This window comes from Dendrobates tinctorius, unplaced genomic scaffold, assembly GCF_039654945.1.
Source record: "Dendrobates tinctorius isolate UK_male_01 unplaced genomic scaffold, ASM3965494v1 ptg000033l, whole genome shotgun sequence".
Classification (NCBI taxonomy): domain Eukaryota; kingdom Metazoa; phylum Chordata; class Amphibia; order Anura; family Dendrobatidae; genus Dendrobates; species Dendrobates tinctorius.
The window spans coordinates 12,911,004-12,930,000 of NW_027361701.1; the positions used below are offsets into that span (position 1 = coordinate 12,911,004).

The 18,997-nt window shown below is 46.2% G+C and overlaps 1 protein-coding gene across 4 annotated transcripts in view; it reads right to left on the reverse strand.

Moving 5' to 3' along the window:
* Positions 1-18,997, reverse strand: part of EP300 (E1A binding protein p300) — a 311,109-nt gene that overhangs the window by 131,899 nt on the left and 160,213 nt on the right. For all 4 annotated transcript variants that reach the window (XM_073572990.1, XM_073572993.1, XM_073572991.1 and 1 more), the window contains exon 15: positions 11,031-11,213. In XM_073572990.1, the coding sequence (XP_073429091.1) occupies positions 11,031-11,213 (183 nt within the window). The remainder of the gene's footprint in view (positions 1-11,030; positions 11,214-18,997) is intronic.

Here is an 18,997-nt window from a genome sequence, read left to right on the forward strand (position 1 = left end):
GTCTCCGGGGTAGTGGGGAATTACATGTGGTACATGAGGCATACACCGCTGTGTGTGTTGTATTAGCTTTCCTAGATGCCTTTGACTGAGCCATATTGGCCTGTAAAGCTTCATAGAGACTACTCCAGGAAAGGGGTTAAGCACTGTGTCCAGCTTACCCAGGTCCTATGTCAGTGCTCCCAGAGATAGTAATCCGCCTTGCAATGTAGAAGGTGTGCCCCTGGCATCCCTCTGCTGTAGCCACACATGCAGTAGCATAGCGGTGAAAGCAGAAGTGGTGACCCTGGGAATAAGTCGGCGCTTCTGGTGAGGAACGAGAAGCGCCAGTAAATGTGGGCGGAGCCAGGCCAGAGAGCAGGGGTGCGGCCGTGGCACTTCTCATTCAGAGCAAGAAGCGTCTAAAGAGTGGGCGTCAGGGACTAAATTAGTAGCGACAGCGGCTATGGGGGGGGGGGGGGGGTGACGGCGGGGACATAAAAGCCCACATTCACAACAGGAGCCCTCCTGTGATCGCTCGGCTGCCACCATTCCTGTACTCACTAAAGATGCTGCACCCGGAAATCTTCTAAGGTATTGGCTACTGAGTTCTTCCTCAATCCACTCTCCCTTTAATATGGGAGTGGAGAGGAACCCTTTGCCTCCCGTCAACATCCTCTTTCAGTCAGTGGTGATGCAGTGGGGGCTCCACGTACTCAGCTAACGCTTCTATGCATTCCATGAATGCAATCCCTTGGGTTTAGACAGGGACATCTTCCGTCAAAGTAAAGACCTGGCTCCAGAAGGGGGTACCTGGGGGCAATACCACATGTTCCCATCTGTTGGAGTTGTGGGGAGACCAAGACAATGGGGGAACCAGTCGCCCCTGAAAGGAGCCCAGGTGTTGTAGCGTTGCAGGAGGGGGTATGGGGAGGCGACACTTCGCGTTCCCGCCTGTTGAAGATTTGGGGAGATCGAGACTCAAACCAGCTGGTCTATGCTTTCTAGGTCTGATAACAGACCCTGGAAGACGATGGCTTCCTAGCCTGGATCATGGTGTGAATCACCCGATCAGAAAATCCAGACACTCTCAGAACCACGGTTTCAACAGCCACACCGTTAAATTGAGCATCCGAGAATTCTGGTGGCAGATCGGTCCTTGGGACAGAAGATCTGGCTTGTCTAGGAGCCTCCAGGGGGTGCCCACAAGAAGACTGATGATCTCTGCAAACCAATCCGGTGAGATCAAAATGACCAGCACCCCTTCCGCCTTGATCTTCAACAGCCTGGGAAGAAGGGCAGGAAACAGATAGGGAAGAACAAACTGCGACCAGCGAATGGCCTGAACGTCGGCACCTACTGTGAGGATCGAGAGACCTGGAGACGAACCATGGAACCTTCCTGTACAGCCAGGATGCCATGGGGTCCACATCCAGAGTTCCCCATCGAAGGCAATTCTGATGGAAGACATCCTGATGTAGGGACCACTCTCACCACGAGACCCTCGTGGCTGAGAAAATCAGTGGCCCAGTTGTCCACATCGGGGATATGCACTGCGGATATCGCTGGAACCGTCGCCTCTGCCCAGAGGAGAATCTTGGATACCTCGGCCATCACCAAGGGACTCAGTGTCTCCCTGGTGGTTTAAATATGCCGTTGTGGCACTGTCTGACTGAACTCGGATTGGCAGACCACCGAGAAGTCTTTCCCAGTGACTGAGGGAAAGAATGGCCCTTATCTCGAGGATGTTGATCAGCTGAGAGGATTCCTCTGCCGACCAACGTCCCTGGACGGTCAGGTTGTGAAATACTGCACCCCAGCCAAGAGGGCTGGTGTCCGTCGTCACCACCTGCCAGTGAATAGGAAGGAACGAACAGCCCAGGGAGAGGAGAGGGGGATGAAAGCCACCAATTGAGAGACCGCCTGACTAGGGAAGATAGCTGAATCAGACGATCCAGAGAGAGAACAGACCTTTTCCACTGCGAAAGGATGGCCTACTGAAGTGGTCTTGAATGGAATTGAGCAAATGGGATCGCTTCCGACGCTGCCACCATCCTTCCCAGGACCTTCACGGCTGAGAGAAAGGAATGAAGCCGAGGGCCTAGTAGAGAGCGAACTCGCTGCTGAAGGATTGCTCTATTCGCTTCGGGAAGAAAAACCCTTGTCTGGCGGGTGTTGAACAGCCTGCCTAGAAAAATTAGGTGCTGCGTCGGAACAAGGCAGGACATTGCACTGTTGAATAGCCACCCAAAATGGGACAGGGTGTTGAGAACGAAGGCTAGGCTTTCCTGGGCCTGAGGAAAGAAGGGAACCTTAATGAGGATGTTGAGGTATGGGATGAGCACTAGGCCTCTGATCCTTAAAATGGCCATCAACGCCATCCTGATTTTTGTGAAAACCCTGGGAGCGGTTGAGAGGCCAAACAGCAGAGCGACAAATTGAATGTGGTCCTAGCTGTATCGCAAAATGCAGGAATCTCTGATAGGAGTCTTGGATGTCTATGGAGCACAGGAATTCCGGCACCTCCAAGGAGGCACCACAAACAGGTTTGGAGAGAAACCTGTGAAAAGTTCCCGATATGGGACAACAACGATAACCTCCGAGCTGAGAAGGGAAATAAATGATGCAAAGAAACCAGGAACCAAAGACGACTCTCTTGGAGGACGGGGCTTCGAAAAATTGATCTCAGGGCCGCAAAACAATCTATTTTGTATCCTGAGGATACAACTTCTCTGACCCATGCGTTTTCTTCCACCGCGGCGAGCCAAATGTCCCTGAAAAAAAGGAGACGACCGCCCCGCTTGGGAGATACGCTGGGGTTTTGTGAGTCATGCCGAGCAAGATCTGCCAGGTCTGGGTCTTGTGGATCTACCGTGAGGAGTTATGGGAATGTCAGAAAGTGGTGGTTTTAAAGGAAGCCTTTTTCCTATCCTGGCGCACCTGCGGCCTCTGCTGGTGGGAAAAATCCTCAGTCGCCGCAAAGTGGCGAAAGGGACGAAATGACCGAAACTGCCGCTTCAGAGTAGGCCGGCGAGGTTTGGACTGAGGAAGGAGGGAACTCGTGCCCCCGGTGGCATCCTTAATAATTTGATTCAGCCTAGAGCCAAAACAGACGGGAATCCTGGAAAGGCAGGCTGGTAAGGGACTTTTTTTGACGACAAGTCCGCCTGCCAGGTCTTAAGCCAAAGTCCGTCGGATGGCCACAAAATTGTTGGATGCCTGAGCTGCGCAGGACGCGGCATCCAGGGAAGCGGACACGATGTATTTCCTTGCATGACAAATATGATCCTGTCATTGGAATCCTTGAGGGATGCTACATTAGTAAGTGGGTGAACCGTGTTGGTGGACAGTCTGGAAACTGGAGGGTCCATGGTCGGAGAGGCTGCCCAATAATCTGTGGGCTCAGGAGGGAAGGGATATTGGATGCCAAGGTGCTCCCCCCTCTTTGAAAGCGTCTGGTCGGGTTCTCCCTTTCCCTGGCAAGTACCTCCTCAAATTCTTTGTGGCGCAAAGACCTCGGAAGGTGATTTCGACAGTCTAAACAAAACTGCCTGATTTGCGGGTTTCGTAGAGGCCTTGGAAGGTGGTTTCAACCGTCTAAACGAAACTGCCTGATTTGTGGCTTCCGTAGAGGTATCCTTAATGCTAAAGGTCTGATTGACCGCCACAATGAGGCTCTGGACCATATCTCTCATGTTAGAGGCTTGGTCTGAATCTAGGTCCGAGTCATCCTCTGTGCGTCTGAGACCGCCTCCCCTGACTCGGGAGGAGCATTGGGAAGAGGACCTAGAATGACACATCTGCCTGGATCCCTTGCGGCCCAAGCTGGGAGGCCCAGACGGTGAATTCTGTGACCCACTAGCAACTGCAGGAGCCGGAAGGGGCAACCTGCCAAGCACGGAGTCCAGAGTCTGCGACACCTTGGTGAAGTCCGCCACGGACTGTGAGAGAAGCCCACACTGGGATAGGGGTCTCGCTATCACCTGGGACAGAAGGGGGACTCCTGGGCAGTGGGGTGGTTGCAGTCCTGACAGAGGGGAGAGGACTGACCTGAGGGAAGCTTGCATTTACACAAAGAGCATACAAAGTGTCTGACAAGAGCAGATGAAGAAGGAGGAGGCAGGAGGATGGTAACGCTCTCCTTTGGAATTATTATGAATAAGATATTTTTCGGACTTACTGTGCGCTGCTTGACAAAGTTCAGTAATACACCATAAAGGGGTTAAAACGTTTAATTCCCAACGCGTTTCGAAGTGTCTAATACTTCTTCCTCAGGGGATGACATGACAATTATTCCTAACATCACCCGGATAAGACCATATTGCGCTTTCTTATTTCCTCAGCCTCTTATATATTGAATCTCCTTTGGAATTAGGCATAATGAGCAGACCCACTAACTCATGCCAGAATGTTAGGGGACAAGAAGAAATACCGAGGAGAGTGTCAGTCTGCAGAGCAGAGCTACTCACAGTAAGTGCAGTTGTCCTATAATCTGCTGTAAAGCTGTAGGTCCCGCAAGGAGAGAGTCACTATCTGGATCCACATGGCGACCGCAAGGAGAATGATAGGGGCCAGGAGGATTAAAGTGTGCGCTCCAAAGATGCACACTGAAAAGCCTGCTCTGAGGCCGGAAGAGGGAACGGAGCCAAGCGTTGGGTCCAGAAGTAGAAACATGGCGCCAAGCTGAGACATGAAGCCGAGGGGAGGGAGTGGGGCTAGCCGCAGGCCAGAAGGAATCAGCAAGCGATGGGAGGGAGAAAAGCCCGCCCGAAGTGAAGGGAATAAGGGGGGGGGCGGAGTCAATGCATCAACTAGGCCCGAGAGAAGCTGGGACTTAAATTAAAGCTGGTGACCAGCAGAGCATGGGGGAGCAGTGGAGGTCCCAAAAAAACGCCGCAAAAGGTGGCCCTGGTGCCCCAATCCATAGAAAATAAAGGGAAAGAGGCCCCTACTGATCCTAGAGGACAATTACACCAAACCCCTGAAATAAAAGGAAAGAATTGCCCTCTTCTCTATAGCGCTTCTTTTTTCTATCTTCTTACTTCTATCTTGCCATCTTGTTCTTTACTTGGATCTTCACCTTGCCTCTGGAAGAGACCCGGGGGAAAAGAGAAAAATATCACTCTATCCAGGAACGATCAGGCGTCCGAAATCCTGTTGTGGGACGTCCACCCCTCCTCAAACTGACAGGCTCTGGTGGATGAGTGGGTGGGAGACGGGGCCAGGACTGAATCCGAATCACCTAAACACTCTTCCATGTTAGGGGTTGGGTTCCTGCAGACTAGACATATGAGGATACGGGGTGGCAGTACACGCTGTACTCCGTCTCTACGTGGGAGTACAGGTGTGATTGTTTCACAGGTAAATATGGGTCTAATTAAGACCCATATCCACCTCCCACTGACACCAAGCTAAAACTGATTAACCTAGTGCCAGTCAGTGTTTACTGCAGAGGAGGAGCTAACTTTTTTTCTGCTTAGTGTCAGCAGCATACACCCATGGTTCCTGTGCCCCCCAATGAAGCGATAGAGAAAAGCAAAGTGGAAAATCAAACTACAGTGTAAATGCCTCAAGACACAAGGAAATTATGCTCAGTAGTGTAAATGCTCTCACCTATAGAGGTACAGTAGCATGAGGCGGTGTCCACAATCCACAGCAGGCGCTTAGGTTGTGCAACTCATACAGGATGTCACATCACTGTGAACTGTGGCAAGAAGGGTAGCTGTGTATTGTAAGCACAGTGTACAGAGCATGAAGCAGATACCAGGAAGAAGGCCAGTACACCAGGAGACATGGAGGGGGCCATAGGAGGGCAACAACTCAGAATCAGGACCGCTACCTCCTCCTTTGTGCAAGAAGGAACAAGAGGAGCAGTGCCAGAGCCATGCAAAATGACCTTTAGCAGGCCACTAACATCCATGTGTCTACTGAAAGTGTCAGAAACAGACTCCATAAGGGTGGTATGAAGGCCCGATGTAGGCAAGTGGGTGTTGAGCTTACAGCCCAACACCGTGAAGGAAGATGGGTAGTTGCCAAAGAACACCAAGATTGGCAGATTCGACATTGGCACCCTGTGCTTTTCACGGATGGAAGGTTCACTATGAGCACGTGACAATCTGGAGACATTGTGGAGAATGTTCTGCCTGCAACATCCTCCAGCATAACCATTTTGGCAGTGGGTCAGTAATGGTGTGGGGAGGCATTTCTTGGAGGGCCAGACTGGAGACATTGTGGAGAACGTTCTGCCTGCAACATCCTCCAGCATTGTAGAAGGATCAACTTTATTCTCATTTGCACAAGGAAAGACTAGAAGCAATGGGATGAAACTGAATGGGAGGAGACACAGATTAGATATTAGAAAAAACTTTTTGACAGTTAGAGTGATCAATGAGTGGAACAAGCTGCCACGAGAAGTGGTGAGTTCTCCTTCAATGGAAGTCTTCAAACAGAGGCTGGACAGACATCTGACTGGGATGATTTAGCGAATCCTGCTTTGAGCAGGGGGTTGGACCAGATGGCCCAGGAGGTCCCTTCCAACTCTATGATTCTATGACCATTTTGGCAATGGGTCAGTAATGGTGTGGGGAGGCATTCTTGGAGGGCCCTCCATGTGCTAGTCAGAGTTACCCTAACTGTCATTAGGTACCGGGTTGAGATCTTCAAAACCATAGTGTCACCATATGCAGGTGGGTTCCTTCTGATGCATGACAATGCTAAGCTTTATGTGGCTGAAGTGAAGTTTGTCAGTCTCCTGTATAATGAAGGCATTGATGCTATGGAATTGCCTGCCCGTTCCCCAGACTTGAAGCCAATCGAGCACATCTGGGACATTATATCTCGTTCCATCCACCAATGCCAAGTTGCACCACATACTATCAAGGAGTTGACAGATGCTTTAATCCAGGTCTGGGAGCAGTTCCCTCAGGAGAACACCCACCGCCTCGTCAGGAGCATGCCCAGGAATTGTAGGTAGGTCATAATAGGACACTGAAGACACAAAATACTGAGCATCATTTCCTTCCCTTGAGGCATTTCCACTGAAGTTGGATCAGCCTTTAATTTGATTTTCCACTTTGACTATCATTCCAAATCCAAACCTCCATGGGATAAGTTTGATTTACTTTGACCATTTTTATGTTTTATTGTTCTCAACGCATGCCATCATGTAATGAATAAAGATTTGCAAATGAAAAATTTAATTCAGTGATCTCTGGGATGCTGTATTTTAGCATTCCCTTTTTTTTTTTTTTTTTTGAGCCATGTAGGTTGCCAATTTTGACCAAAACTGTAACGACCAAGTTCAAACTAGCACTTTGCTAAAGTCTACATGAAATGCAATGGGAAACACCAACAGATTTCACACTGAAGGCCAAACTGCGCTCTGTCAGCCAGGCAATATATGAAACTTATTACCTATCCACACGCATTTATGCATTCTACCTGCTAACATAGAAAGGAGATGAAACAGCAAATTAGCAGCTCATTCCCTCAGTTCTCAATACCAGGGCTGTAGAGTCTTGGAGTCGGAGCTCATTTTGGTGGAGTCGGTATAAAATGGACCGACTCCTAAAATATATAATAAATTGGGTACAGTAATTCAATGCAGAATGTGCTGAATATTTTTTCATAGGAATTTGGGAAAGTTATGAAATGTCCTATAAATGGCTTTTCTATTCCTGATCTAAGGCTACATTCACACAAGAACAGGTTCTTGCTATTCTAACGGACAATGCTTCAAACATAAGTACAATTAAACTGATGAAAGAGTAATGAACAGCTAGAAGAAAATTTAGGATTCAGTATGTTTGGGATGGAAGGCCACAGTGCTGTTCATGTAACTGAGGAACAAACCGATATTACAACAGAAGAACAAAATTATACTTTAGAAATAGATGATCTTGTTGAAGGTGCTTCAAAACACTTGCATATTCATCACATGCGCTGTGTTGTGCACACACTGCAGCGGGCAATAAGATAGTCTGCAAGAGGGATATGCTGGAAATCTGATTGGAAGAGTGAAGAAATTGGTTATTGCCGCCAGAACCTCTAAAATTGATTCCATCTTGAAGAGACGTGCTGGGAAAGGGGCAAATGTTGATCAAGCCACTCGGTGGGGCAGCACTTATTTAATGACTGAGCGATTGATTGAACTAAAACAGTTTCTTATAGATATGGCGAACCCTCAGGCAACCCTAAATGAAGGTCAATGGACACAGGTGGCTGAATTGAAGGAATTGCTTAATCACCCATTTACCGTGACTAAAATTGCAAGCTGAGGATTTAACTCCTGGCATTTTCATAAGGAATAGGAAGAACTTGCTATTTTGCCTGTCCCAAAGAGGAGGTTTAATCGCAGATGGCATTTCTGCTTCAATGAAACAGAGAGAGATACAGCTATTGGAAAATAAAATTTTTCTGGCAGCTGTTTATGTGGACCCAAGTCATCGTATACTGCTTGATGATCAACAGCTTATTAAAGGAAAAAGGAGCTCTGACTGAGGTAGCAGTTAGGATGAGTGGCCTACAGGAGGACTGCCAGGCGCAAGAGGACTTGGGTCCTGACAGTGCTACTGCTGCCATATCTTCATCCTCATCAGATGAGGCGTTTGACTTTGACAAGTATTTGGATGACATGGAGCAGGCAAAGCGCTGCCGCAAGGAAAAAGATTTCACTCCGTCTCCTATAGCAAGCAGATTGACCATATTTCAGCAAAATGTTTCACTTGCTCTCAAAGAAATAGAAAAATTCAACCGTTCATCTAAACTGACTGTGCATGAGGCAATTCCTTTATACCGGGAAATTGTTAGAGATGTTGCCCATGTGGTTACGGCTTTGCCTCCAACCCAAGTTAGTGTAGAGAGGTTTTTCTCTAGCCTTAAAATTAGGTCAGATTTGAGATCTATGAAGGAGGTTCTGATGGAGGCAATTCTATTTCTTAGAACAATTTCATTGACTGCACAAATGTTATTTAGTATGTTTTTGTCGAAAACTGTTTTTTTGCCACTTACATAGTTTATTACATAGTGTATGTGTGTATATATATATATATATATATATATATATATATATATATATATATATATATATATATATATATATATATACACACACACACACAGTCATATGTAAAAGTTTGGGCACCCCTATTAATGTTAACCTTTTTTCTTTATAACAATTTTGGTTTTTGCAACAGGTATTTCAGTTTCATATATCTAATAACTGATGGACTCAGTTATATTTCTGGATTCAAATGAGGTTTATTATACTAACAGAAAATGTGCAATCTGCATTTAAACAAAATTTGACCGGTGCAAAAGTATGGGCACCCTTATCATTTTCTTGATTTGAACACTCCTAACTACTTTTTACTGACTTCCTGAAGCACTAAATTGGTTTTGTAACTTCATTGAGCTTTGATCTTCATAGCCAGGTGTATCAAATCATGAGAAAAGGTATTTAAGGTGGCCACTTGCAAGTAGTTCTCCTATTTGATTCTCCTATGAAGAGTGGCATCATGGGCTCCTCAAAACAACTCTCAAATGATCTGAAAACAAAGATTATTCAACATAGCTTTTCAGGGGAAGGATACAAAAAGTTGTCTCAGAGATTTAACCTGTCAGTTTCCACTGTGAGGAACATAGTAAGGAAATGGAAGAACACAGGTACAGTTCTTGTTAAGCCCAGAAGTGGCAGGCCAAGAAAAATATCAGAAAGGCAGAGAAGAAGAATGGTGAGAACAGTCAAGGACAATCCACAGACCACCTCCAAAGACCTGCAGCATCATCTTGCTGCAGATGGTGTCACTGTGCATCGGTCAACAATACAGTGCACTTTGCACAAGGAGAAGCTGTATGGGAGAGTGATGCGAAAGAAGCCGTTTCTGCAAGCACGCCACAAACAGTCGCCTGAGGTATGCAAAAGCACATTTGGACAAGCCAGTTACATTTTGGAAGAAGGTCCTGTGGACTGATGAAACAAAGATTGAGTTGTTTGGTCATACAAAAAGGCGTTATGCATGCGCTGTATTGTTGACCGATGCACAGTGACACCATCTGCAGCAAGATGATGCTGCAGGTCTTTGGAGGTGGTCTGTGGATTGTCCTTGACTGTTCTCACCATTCTTCTTCTCTGCCTTTCTGATATTTTTCTTGGCCTGCCACTTCTGGGCTTAACAAGAACTGTACCTGTGTTCTTCCATTTCCTTACTATGTTCCTCACAGTGGAAACTGACAGGTTAAATCTCTGAGACAACTTTTTGTATCCTTCCCCTGAAAAGCTATGTTGAATAATCTTTGTTTTCAGATCATTTGAGAGTTGTTTTGAGGAGCCCATGATGCCACTCTTCATAGGAGAATCAAATAGGAGAACTACTTGCAAGTGGCCACTTTAAATACCTTTTCTCATGATTTGATACACCTGGCTATGAAGTTCAAAGCTCAATGAGGTTACAAAACCAATTTAGTGCTTCAGGAAGTCAGTAAAAAGTAGTTAGGAGTGTTCAAATCAAGAAAATGATAAGGGTGCCCATACTTTTGCACCGGTCAAATTTTGTTTAAATGCAGATTGCACATTTTCTGTTAGTACAATAAAACTCATTTGAATCCAGAAATATAACTGAGTCCATCAGTTATTAGATATATAAAACTGAAATAGCTGTTGCAAAAACCAAAATTGTTATAAAGAAAAAAGGTTAACATTAATAGGGGTGCCCAAACTTTTACATATGACTGTATATATATACACACACACACAATATGTAGGCGATATTACATAGTGTATTACATATTTACAATTTATTACAGTTTGTGTTCAAAAGTTGTATTCCGATAAATATATATTATGCTCTATCGAAATATATTGATTATTGTATCATAAAAATGATGTCTGATGCTCACATTGTACTACAATACATTTTTCACTTAAATATAAGCAATATATGTGGGAGTCTGAGTCGGTGTAAGGGAAATTGAGGAGTCGGAGTCGCAGGTTTGGCTTACTGACTCCACAGCCCTGCTCAATACTGTACCATAAGAGAAAATAACCTTCACTTTACCTCCTCCATTTCTTCTTTGGGTTCAGCGATAGGCTCAGCTTCTGCCACCGTTTCTTCCTGTTTTACCTCCATCTTAACTTCTTGAAGCAGCTGTTCACTGGCAGGCTGTTGGGAGCTCACGTCAGGGCTGTTCGTGGAGGGTAGATTAGATGTTGGTCCTTCTACAGCCGTCTGCTGTGAAAGCTGTGGAAGAGAGAAAATTCTTACAGTATGCCAAGTCTTCCGTAAGACTAGATAATCTTATTGCATGCACACAGTGAGTTTCTGCATGTCACATGATAGCAGTAGGTCAGGACACATTTCTGACATTCGAGCTACTCACACCTCATTAATCACATGCTAGATTCAAGACTTTATAAAGCAGAAAAAAAAAAAAAAATTTGCTGAGCTGCAGCCCAAAAAGGTCAAACTTGAATGGGTATTCCCATCTCCAAAATCATATCCCAATAATTAGTAGGTGTAATAATATCAGCAAATACCTCAAATTAGATATCTAGTATAGTTTTTCTGATTTGCCTTGTCTTTTCCCTCATGTGCAGGCATTGTAGGACCTTAGGTATCCATTGTTACAACCACTAATAACTAGCTGTCATATCAGTGGTCGTAACTATGGACACCTAAGGTCATGGAACGCCTGCACGTGAGGAAAGACATAGCGATTCAGAAGAACTATACTACATTTCTGGAGGTATTCGCTATTATTACACTTACTACATATTGGGATAGGATATTGGGTATTGGAATACCGCTTTAAGTGTGTAATAATGGAAAAAAAAAATGGGATTGTAGACACTGTTTTAGAATTGAAGAAAAATTAGTGTGTATACGGTCTGGGTCAGCCCATTTGTCCAGACAGAACAGAGTTGGCCTCAAGTCACCTATGTTTTTATGGTCTCAGGCCACAATTCCCAGTCCAAACATCGATCTAACACAAACTAACAGCCTGGTCTATACAGTAACTATTAAGACATTAGTTCTGGTCAGAAGAATAGCAGGAGAGACAAAATAGACGACCCAAGAATAGACCATCCAATACAGCTTTGATTGTTCACCCAACAGGAGGAAAGAGGGATTTTTGGTACTTACTGTAAAAATCTCTTTCTTGGAGCCTTCACTGGGGGACACAGATAACCATGAGTGTATGCTGCTGTAGCTAGGAGGCTGACACTAGACAAAAAAAAGGAAAATAGCTCCTCCTTAGCAGCATACACCCACCGACAACGCACAAAGTGCCTCAGTTAGTGGTAAAGCAGCAGGAGAAGCAACCAAACTTAACATATGTATCAAACCAACGACAAAGGCGCATAGGTCCAATGGTACCAACAGTTAGGGAGGGTGCTGTGTCCCCCAATGGAGGCTCCAAGAAAGATTTTACAGTGAGTTGCAAAAATCCCTTTATCACTTCATTGGGGACACAGGTAATCATGGGACATCCCAAAGCAGTCCCTAGGGTGGGAACAGTAAGAATGCAAAGAAAAAAAAAAACAGACTAAGGGAGTGTGCACACGATGCAGATTTTTTCTGCAGAAAAATCCGCAATGCTTGGCAGAAATCGCAGGGTAAAACGCATGCAGTTTTCCCCGCGGTTTCCTATACTTTGTGTAAGAGAGATTTTATGTCCGGGAGGGAAACTGCAGCAGCGGAACCGCAAAAAAATAAAAAAAGAAGTGACATGCTGCGGAAAATAAACCGCAGCAAATCTGCACAGATATTTCCGCAGCATGTGCACAGCGGATTTGGCTTTCCATAGGTTTACAAGGTACTGTAAACCGCATGGAAATCCGCAACGTGTGCACACACCCTTACGTCGGCCAATGCGTAGCCGCTGCCTGCAGCACCTTCCTTCCCAGGCCTACATCAGGCAAGGCAGTTGTATGAACCCTGTAAAACCTTGCAAAGGTGTGCAAAGATGACCAGGTTGCGGCCTTTCAAATCTGCAAAGTCGAGGCCTGTGATGAACGGCCCAGGAAGCCCTCATCACCCTGGTGGAGTGACTCCTCACACCCGGAGTAGGTCGTTTGTCATGAATTTGGTATGCCTCAAAACATACAGCCGAATGAATCAAACGTGCAGTGGTGGATTCACAAGCTGGGAGCCTGTCAAGTACCCACTTCTCAGCACGTGACTTAGGGTTGCACCTACAAGGGTTAATCTGTCTCCTCTCACTCAGTCCAGCATTCAACCTCTGTTCTATGCTGCAGTGGGAGCATAAATCACACCTGGACACAGACCACACACTCCATTTCATACATGCTGCCACTACACACAGTTTACACGAGTGAGGAGTCCCGGAAATATTACTACTATTATCTGGCAAGGCTATGGATTCTTTAAGGCATACAAGGTTCAACTTAAAGTTTCAAGCTTTAATAGAAAAGGTACAGTGCTTACAATAAAAAAACAAAAAATATGGAAATAAAAAGTGACATACAAAAACAGTAAAAAAGAAAAAAAAAAAAAAAAAAGGGGGGAGAAAACTTACAGAAATATCAAACTTTGCATTCTGGTATTTTGTCCCTGAGGGAGGGAGAAATATGAACTGGAACATATCAGCCTAGCTGCCCCTCACAGTGACCATCTATCTTTGTGTAAAGGCCTAATTTATAGATTTGACATGGAGATCCGATTTCTAGACCAGCCTGTCACGTTAATATTCTAACTGCTGGTTTGTGACTGGACCATAGCAACTCTACCAATGAATACATTATTTTCTCTGAAAACTCTTATCTATGAGAGGTTACAGCAGCATAGATAATGTCAAGCTGCAATTGGCATATCTCTTAAGGGGGCTTTACACATAGCGATATCGCTAAAGCGTCACCGATTTTGTGACGCAGCAGCGAAATTGCTAGCGATATCGCTATGTGTGATACTTACCTCCGAACAGCTCCCCCGCTGTCTGTCGCTGATCGTGCAGCTCCATTTCTCGTTGGGCGCTCCCTGCTGGGCTTCCTGCTGGCGCCGACGAGCGACGCGTGCGGGGGGACGTCAGGATTACCGCGTCTGAAAGGTAAGCAACGACCGCTGCTGCGTCGCTACGTCGCTGTGAGATCTGCCTGTGTGGCAGCTCACTAGCGACCATTTAGCGATGCACCAGCGATCCTGACCGGGTCGTATCGTGGTTGGAATCGCTAAATGTAAAGGGGCCTTTAGAAAAGTCAGAAGGTGTGAAATGATTCCACTTTGTGTGTTCTCAGCAAGGCCCCCTGGGGAGATTGCCTTTCTCAGGATATCATATGTTGTGACCTTTGTGAGACCTGCAGTCTAGGGACAGATGTTAATTACTGCTGGTCATACCTCCATTCATATACATATTTCACTTCAGAGCCCCTTACGACGTCCTTCAGAGATGACAAATAGCGCATCAGATTGACAAAAGGAAGCAGTCCTTGAAAGGTAGATTCAGAGCTCTGACCAGATCCAACTTGTGGAGGGACTTCTCCAGGTAATGAACTGGAGAGGGACTTAGAGAAGGAAGGACAATTTCTTCATTAATGTGAAATTAACAAACCACCTTTGGAAAGAAGTAAGGAATAGGTCTGAGAACTACTTTGTCCTGAGAAAAATCAGAAACAGAGAAGGGCAGGATAATGCCGCCAACTGAGACTCTCCTGATGGACGTAATGGCAACTATAAAGGCAACTTTCCATGACAGGAGAGAGGACGAAATGTCTTGAATGGGCTCAAAACAAGGGCACTGGAGTGAGCCAAGGACAAGATTAAGATCCTATGGATCTATCGGAGGACGATAAGGAGGTGCCAGGTGGGTGACTCCTTGAAGAAAGGTCTTTACTTGAGGACGAGAAGCCAGATTTCATTGGAAACAAATTGACAAAGCAGAAACTTGACCCTCAAGAGTACTGAGTGACAGACCAGAGTCGAGATCCGCTTGTAGAAAACCCAGGATGGAAGGAAGGGAAAAAAAAAAAAAAAAAAGACATAGGGACCAAATCATTGACCTCGCTCCACCGAATGAAGGCATTCCAATATCTGAGATAGATAAGCGAGAGGCTGGTTTTCTCGCTCTGATCAGGGTCTGAATGACCTGCTGGGAAAAAACGGCGTCCTTTAGTATTGCGGCCTCAACGGCCATGCCGCTAATCTCAGACTGTGAACTCTGGTGAAAGAGGGGCCCCTTGTGAGAGGAGATCTGGAAGCCTCCAGGGAAAGTCCATGAGCATTGTTCACCAGCCCACGTACCAGGCCAGAGCTACGTGAAAGACGGGAATTTCCTCCTTTATCTTTTTCACAACTCTCGGAATTAAGGGGAGAGATGGAAAAAGTTAAGGCAGCTGGAATTTAGACCATGGAATCACCAGAGCATCGAAGCCAATGGGTAGCCGATCTCGGGATCTGGCCACGAACTGAGGAACCTTGTGGTTCATCCGAGACACCATCAGGTCAACATCCGGGGTGCCCCACCTTTGGCATACTTGATTGAAGACGGCAGGGTGGAGAGACCACTCGCCCGATGCGAGGCCCTGATGACTCAGAAAATTGGCTACCCAGTTCTCCACCCCGGGTATATGCACGCAATGTTCTGCCCATAACAGGATACTTGCTACCTCTGCCATCACCTGTTTGCTGCACGCCCCGCCTTGATGGTTTATGTAGGCCATGGTGGTGGCATTGTCTGACTGTATGCGGACCGGATGACCTACAAGGCGGGTCTGCCAGTGGCAAAGGGCCAAGAAAATTGCCCTGATTTCCAGGATATTGATGGAGAGAAAGGCCTCTTGGGAGTTCCAGCGACCCTAGTCGGAGACCAACTGTGACATGGCAACAGCCCACTCCGGAGGAAGGGGAGTGCTTTCATCACAGGTGTTAGGGGGCTCCTGTCACAGACAGCCCCTCCAGTGATCAGGACCAGCGAGAAAGCTGGTTTCCAATGTAAACAGCATGTATCCAAGAGCCGCGCGACTCTTTGATACCTGCTGTTTACATTGGAAACCAGCATCGCTGATCTCTCGCTGCCACACGCAGCGATGAGCTCTGGCCAGCGGGAGACGAACGATCAAAAAACGGCCCAGGACGATGGAGCGCAATCAGCGATACCCGGCAGGGGGGCCGGTCGCTGTTCCATGTCACACACAGCGATCTCGCTGGCGAGATCGCTGTGGTGTCATAAAATCAGCAATCTCGCCGGCGAGATCGCTGTGTGAGATGGGGCCTTTAGTCTCCCTCCGAATAGCTGACAAGCCGGGGGGCGTGCCCAGCCCGGAAGATGAAGCTCCGAGATAGGATCAGAATGTGCCAAAAAGACAAGAGCTGCCATGCGGGGGGCATGGCCAAAACTAAGCAGGACAGAGAAGAGGAGCAGACATCTCCTATAGGCTGAAAAAGGGCGCGCAATTTAAAAGCGAAACGGGGAATGACCCAGGGAAAGCCGAGGAAAGTAGCGGCCAGAGAAAAGGGGTGTGTGCCTGCAAACACTGAGGTCGGGAACAGACAAAATGGTCACGGCGTGCAAGTTTGTCCCAAACATCAATGCTCCTGTCACATGTGCAGATGAAGGAGCAAACCTTCCAGGATCAAATGCAGCTGTGGAGGGAAAGAGGGGAACATACCTGTGCGGTGAGTCCCGGCCCCTCTGCAGCAATGAGGATAACATCAGGGGCCCTCAGGGTGGGTGGGGTCACTGGAATCGGGTGTCCTCCTTCCCGCACCATCTCCAGACGGTGCATAAGACAGCATCAATCCCTTACAAGAAGGAGGAAGGCCACCGCTGGTGACCACCATCTTCCTCCCAGCACTCTCTTCTGAGGAGAGGGGTGGGGGTGGGGAAAAGGCAAGGACTGGCCACTGGAAATCACCCTGAAACACCCGTAAAGGAGACAAGGGATAAAGTCCTACATGCGGGTCCGAGAGTGGGCAACACCACACTGCTCTTGGTCACATATGTATGGGAAAACAGGGTAAGAAATTACACCCTATTACCCTAAGAAAGAGGAACCTGAAAAACAAAGAGAAAAAGATTAATAAACACAAACAGGAAACCTGCAAAGGAAAAATGGATCTGGGATCAGATCCACATCCGCCTCCTACAGACACTAAGCTTAAACTGAGGTACTTTTGCGCCTGTCGGTGGTTGTATACTACTGAGCCATTTTCCTTTTTTTTGCCTAGTGTCAGCCTCCTAGCGACAGCAGCATATACTCATGGTTACCTGTGTCCCCCAACGAAGCGATAAAGAAAATACAACTGCGGCTTTCGTTCTATAGGAAAACCACAATACAACCAATGGATCAGGTGACATCGTCCTGCCCTTTTTAGTATTAAAAAGTATTTTTAAGAAATGGATGTGTACCTTAGCTGTTTTACTGGCAATGATGTTTGTGATAGGTGAAGGAAGCGCTTATTGTGACATGACTAAAGAGAACCTGTCAGTGGTATTTAGCCCTATAAACTAAAGGCATGGCTATAATGGCGCTGTGATGCTAATTAATATGATACCTGATGTGAAGAGATCCGCTCAGTGGCTGCTGAATACTCCCCTTATGAAGTTTTCAGAAAATGATGTCTTGTGTGCTTCGGGGGTGGGACGTGGGTGCAGGGTCTTCTTCTGGTTCTCCACAATCCCCAACCAGCTGCTTGTTTCTCATGCACGTCACTGATTATTCAGTGACTTGCCACCTTTTTAACATTCTGAGCCGCCATCATTGTGTGTGCTGTGGTTGCACAGTGCGAGTCGGTGTCCCGTGCGCAAGATTTCAATAAAATGGCACCGGATGCGAATATTGAGATCTTAGCTCTGTGAAAAATGCATGGAGCCGAAATCTCAATCTGCGCATGCGACACCTCCAGCGCCATTTTATTGAAGACCTGCACAGAGGTCGCCGACTCACTGCGCATGCACCGCCCACACAATGATGGCGTCACAGAATCTGAATGGCAGAGAATGAAAAGATACTGCACCCACATCCCGCTCCGAAGCGCACACACTTTCTAAAAACTTCTTAAGGCGAATATTCAGCAGCCACTGAACGAATCCCTCCACATCAGCATCATATTAATCAGATTCACAGCACCATTATGGCCATGCCTTGAGTTTACAGGACTAAAGCCTGTTGACAGGTTCTCTTTAAGGGCTGTACTTTTATCTTGATAATCCTTGGTATCATACTCAGGAACAGTATTTTTGTTTTCTACATATTGGCTTCTAGTGCAAGTCTCCAGGTGAAATGTATGCATGAAGTCAAGAAGCAGATATTTTTATCCTTTGGTTTTGAGTATGTAGGTAAGGAAATGGGGGACACCACAATCAGTAAGAAGGAACACAACCTGTTTGCGTTCTTCATCTTTTCTACAGGAATCTCAGAAGCCAGCCCCAATCATTGCTGATAAACCCTTAAAGGAAATCTGTCAGTAGCATCAGCCCTCCTAATTTATCCAATAGGGGCATGTAGGTCACAAGAAGCTAAATACCTGGATCTCTTTGATCAAATATCTTATTCCAGAGAAATTCATGTTTTTCTTCTATGTAAACGAACTGTTAAAGATCTTTAGGCAGGACACTGATCTCCCTGAGAATCTGCCTTCTTAGATTATTATAAATAAAAGGAGGCGTTTACCAGTGTGATATGTAATGGCCGCTCTCTGCAGAGCTGAACTTTGTCTCAATACAAACACATTTACAGCTGTCTGCTCACAGTGCTTCAACTTTCATTTTATCTGTTTATTTCAACATAATGAAATATGATGAATACAGAGTGTTATAATTTTACATCTATGGGACATTACTTCCAGGCACACATATGTACTGATATTTCTTTTGAAATATTTTTGAACTTTCTCTTTTCTCTTAAAAATCCTTTTGGTGCCCGGTCACCTAGTATGCGTATTTGACATCCTTCCAGTGGTTCACTACCATAAGTCTTGGACTTGGTAATTCTAGAGACCAAGTTGACACGAGTTCAGATCCCTATTTGACACCATTTTTTCTGGCATATTGATCCATATTTTAGTTT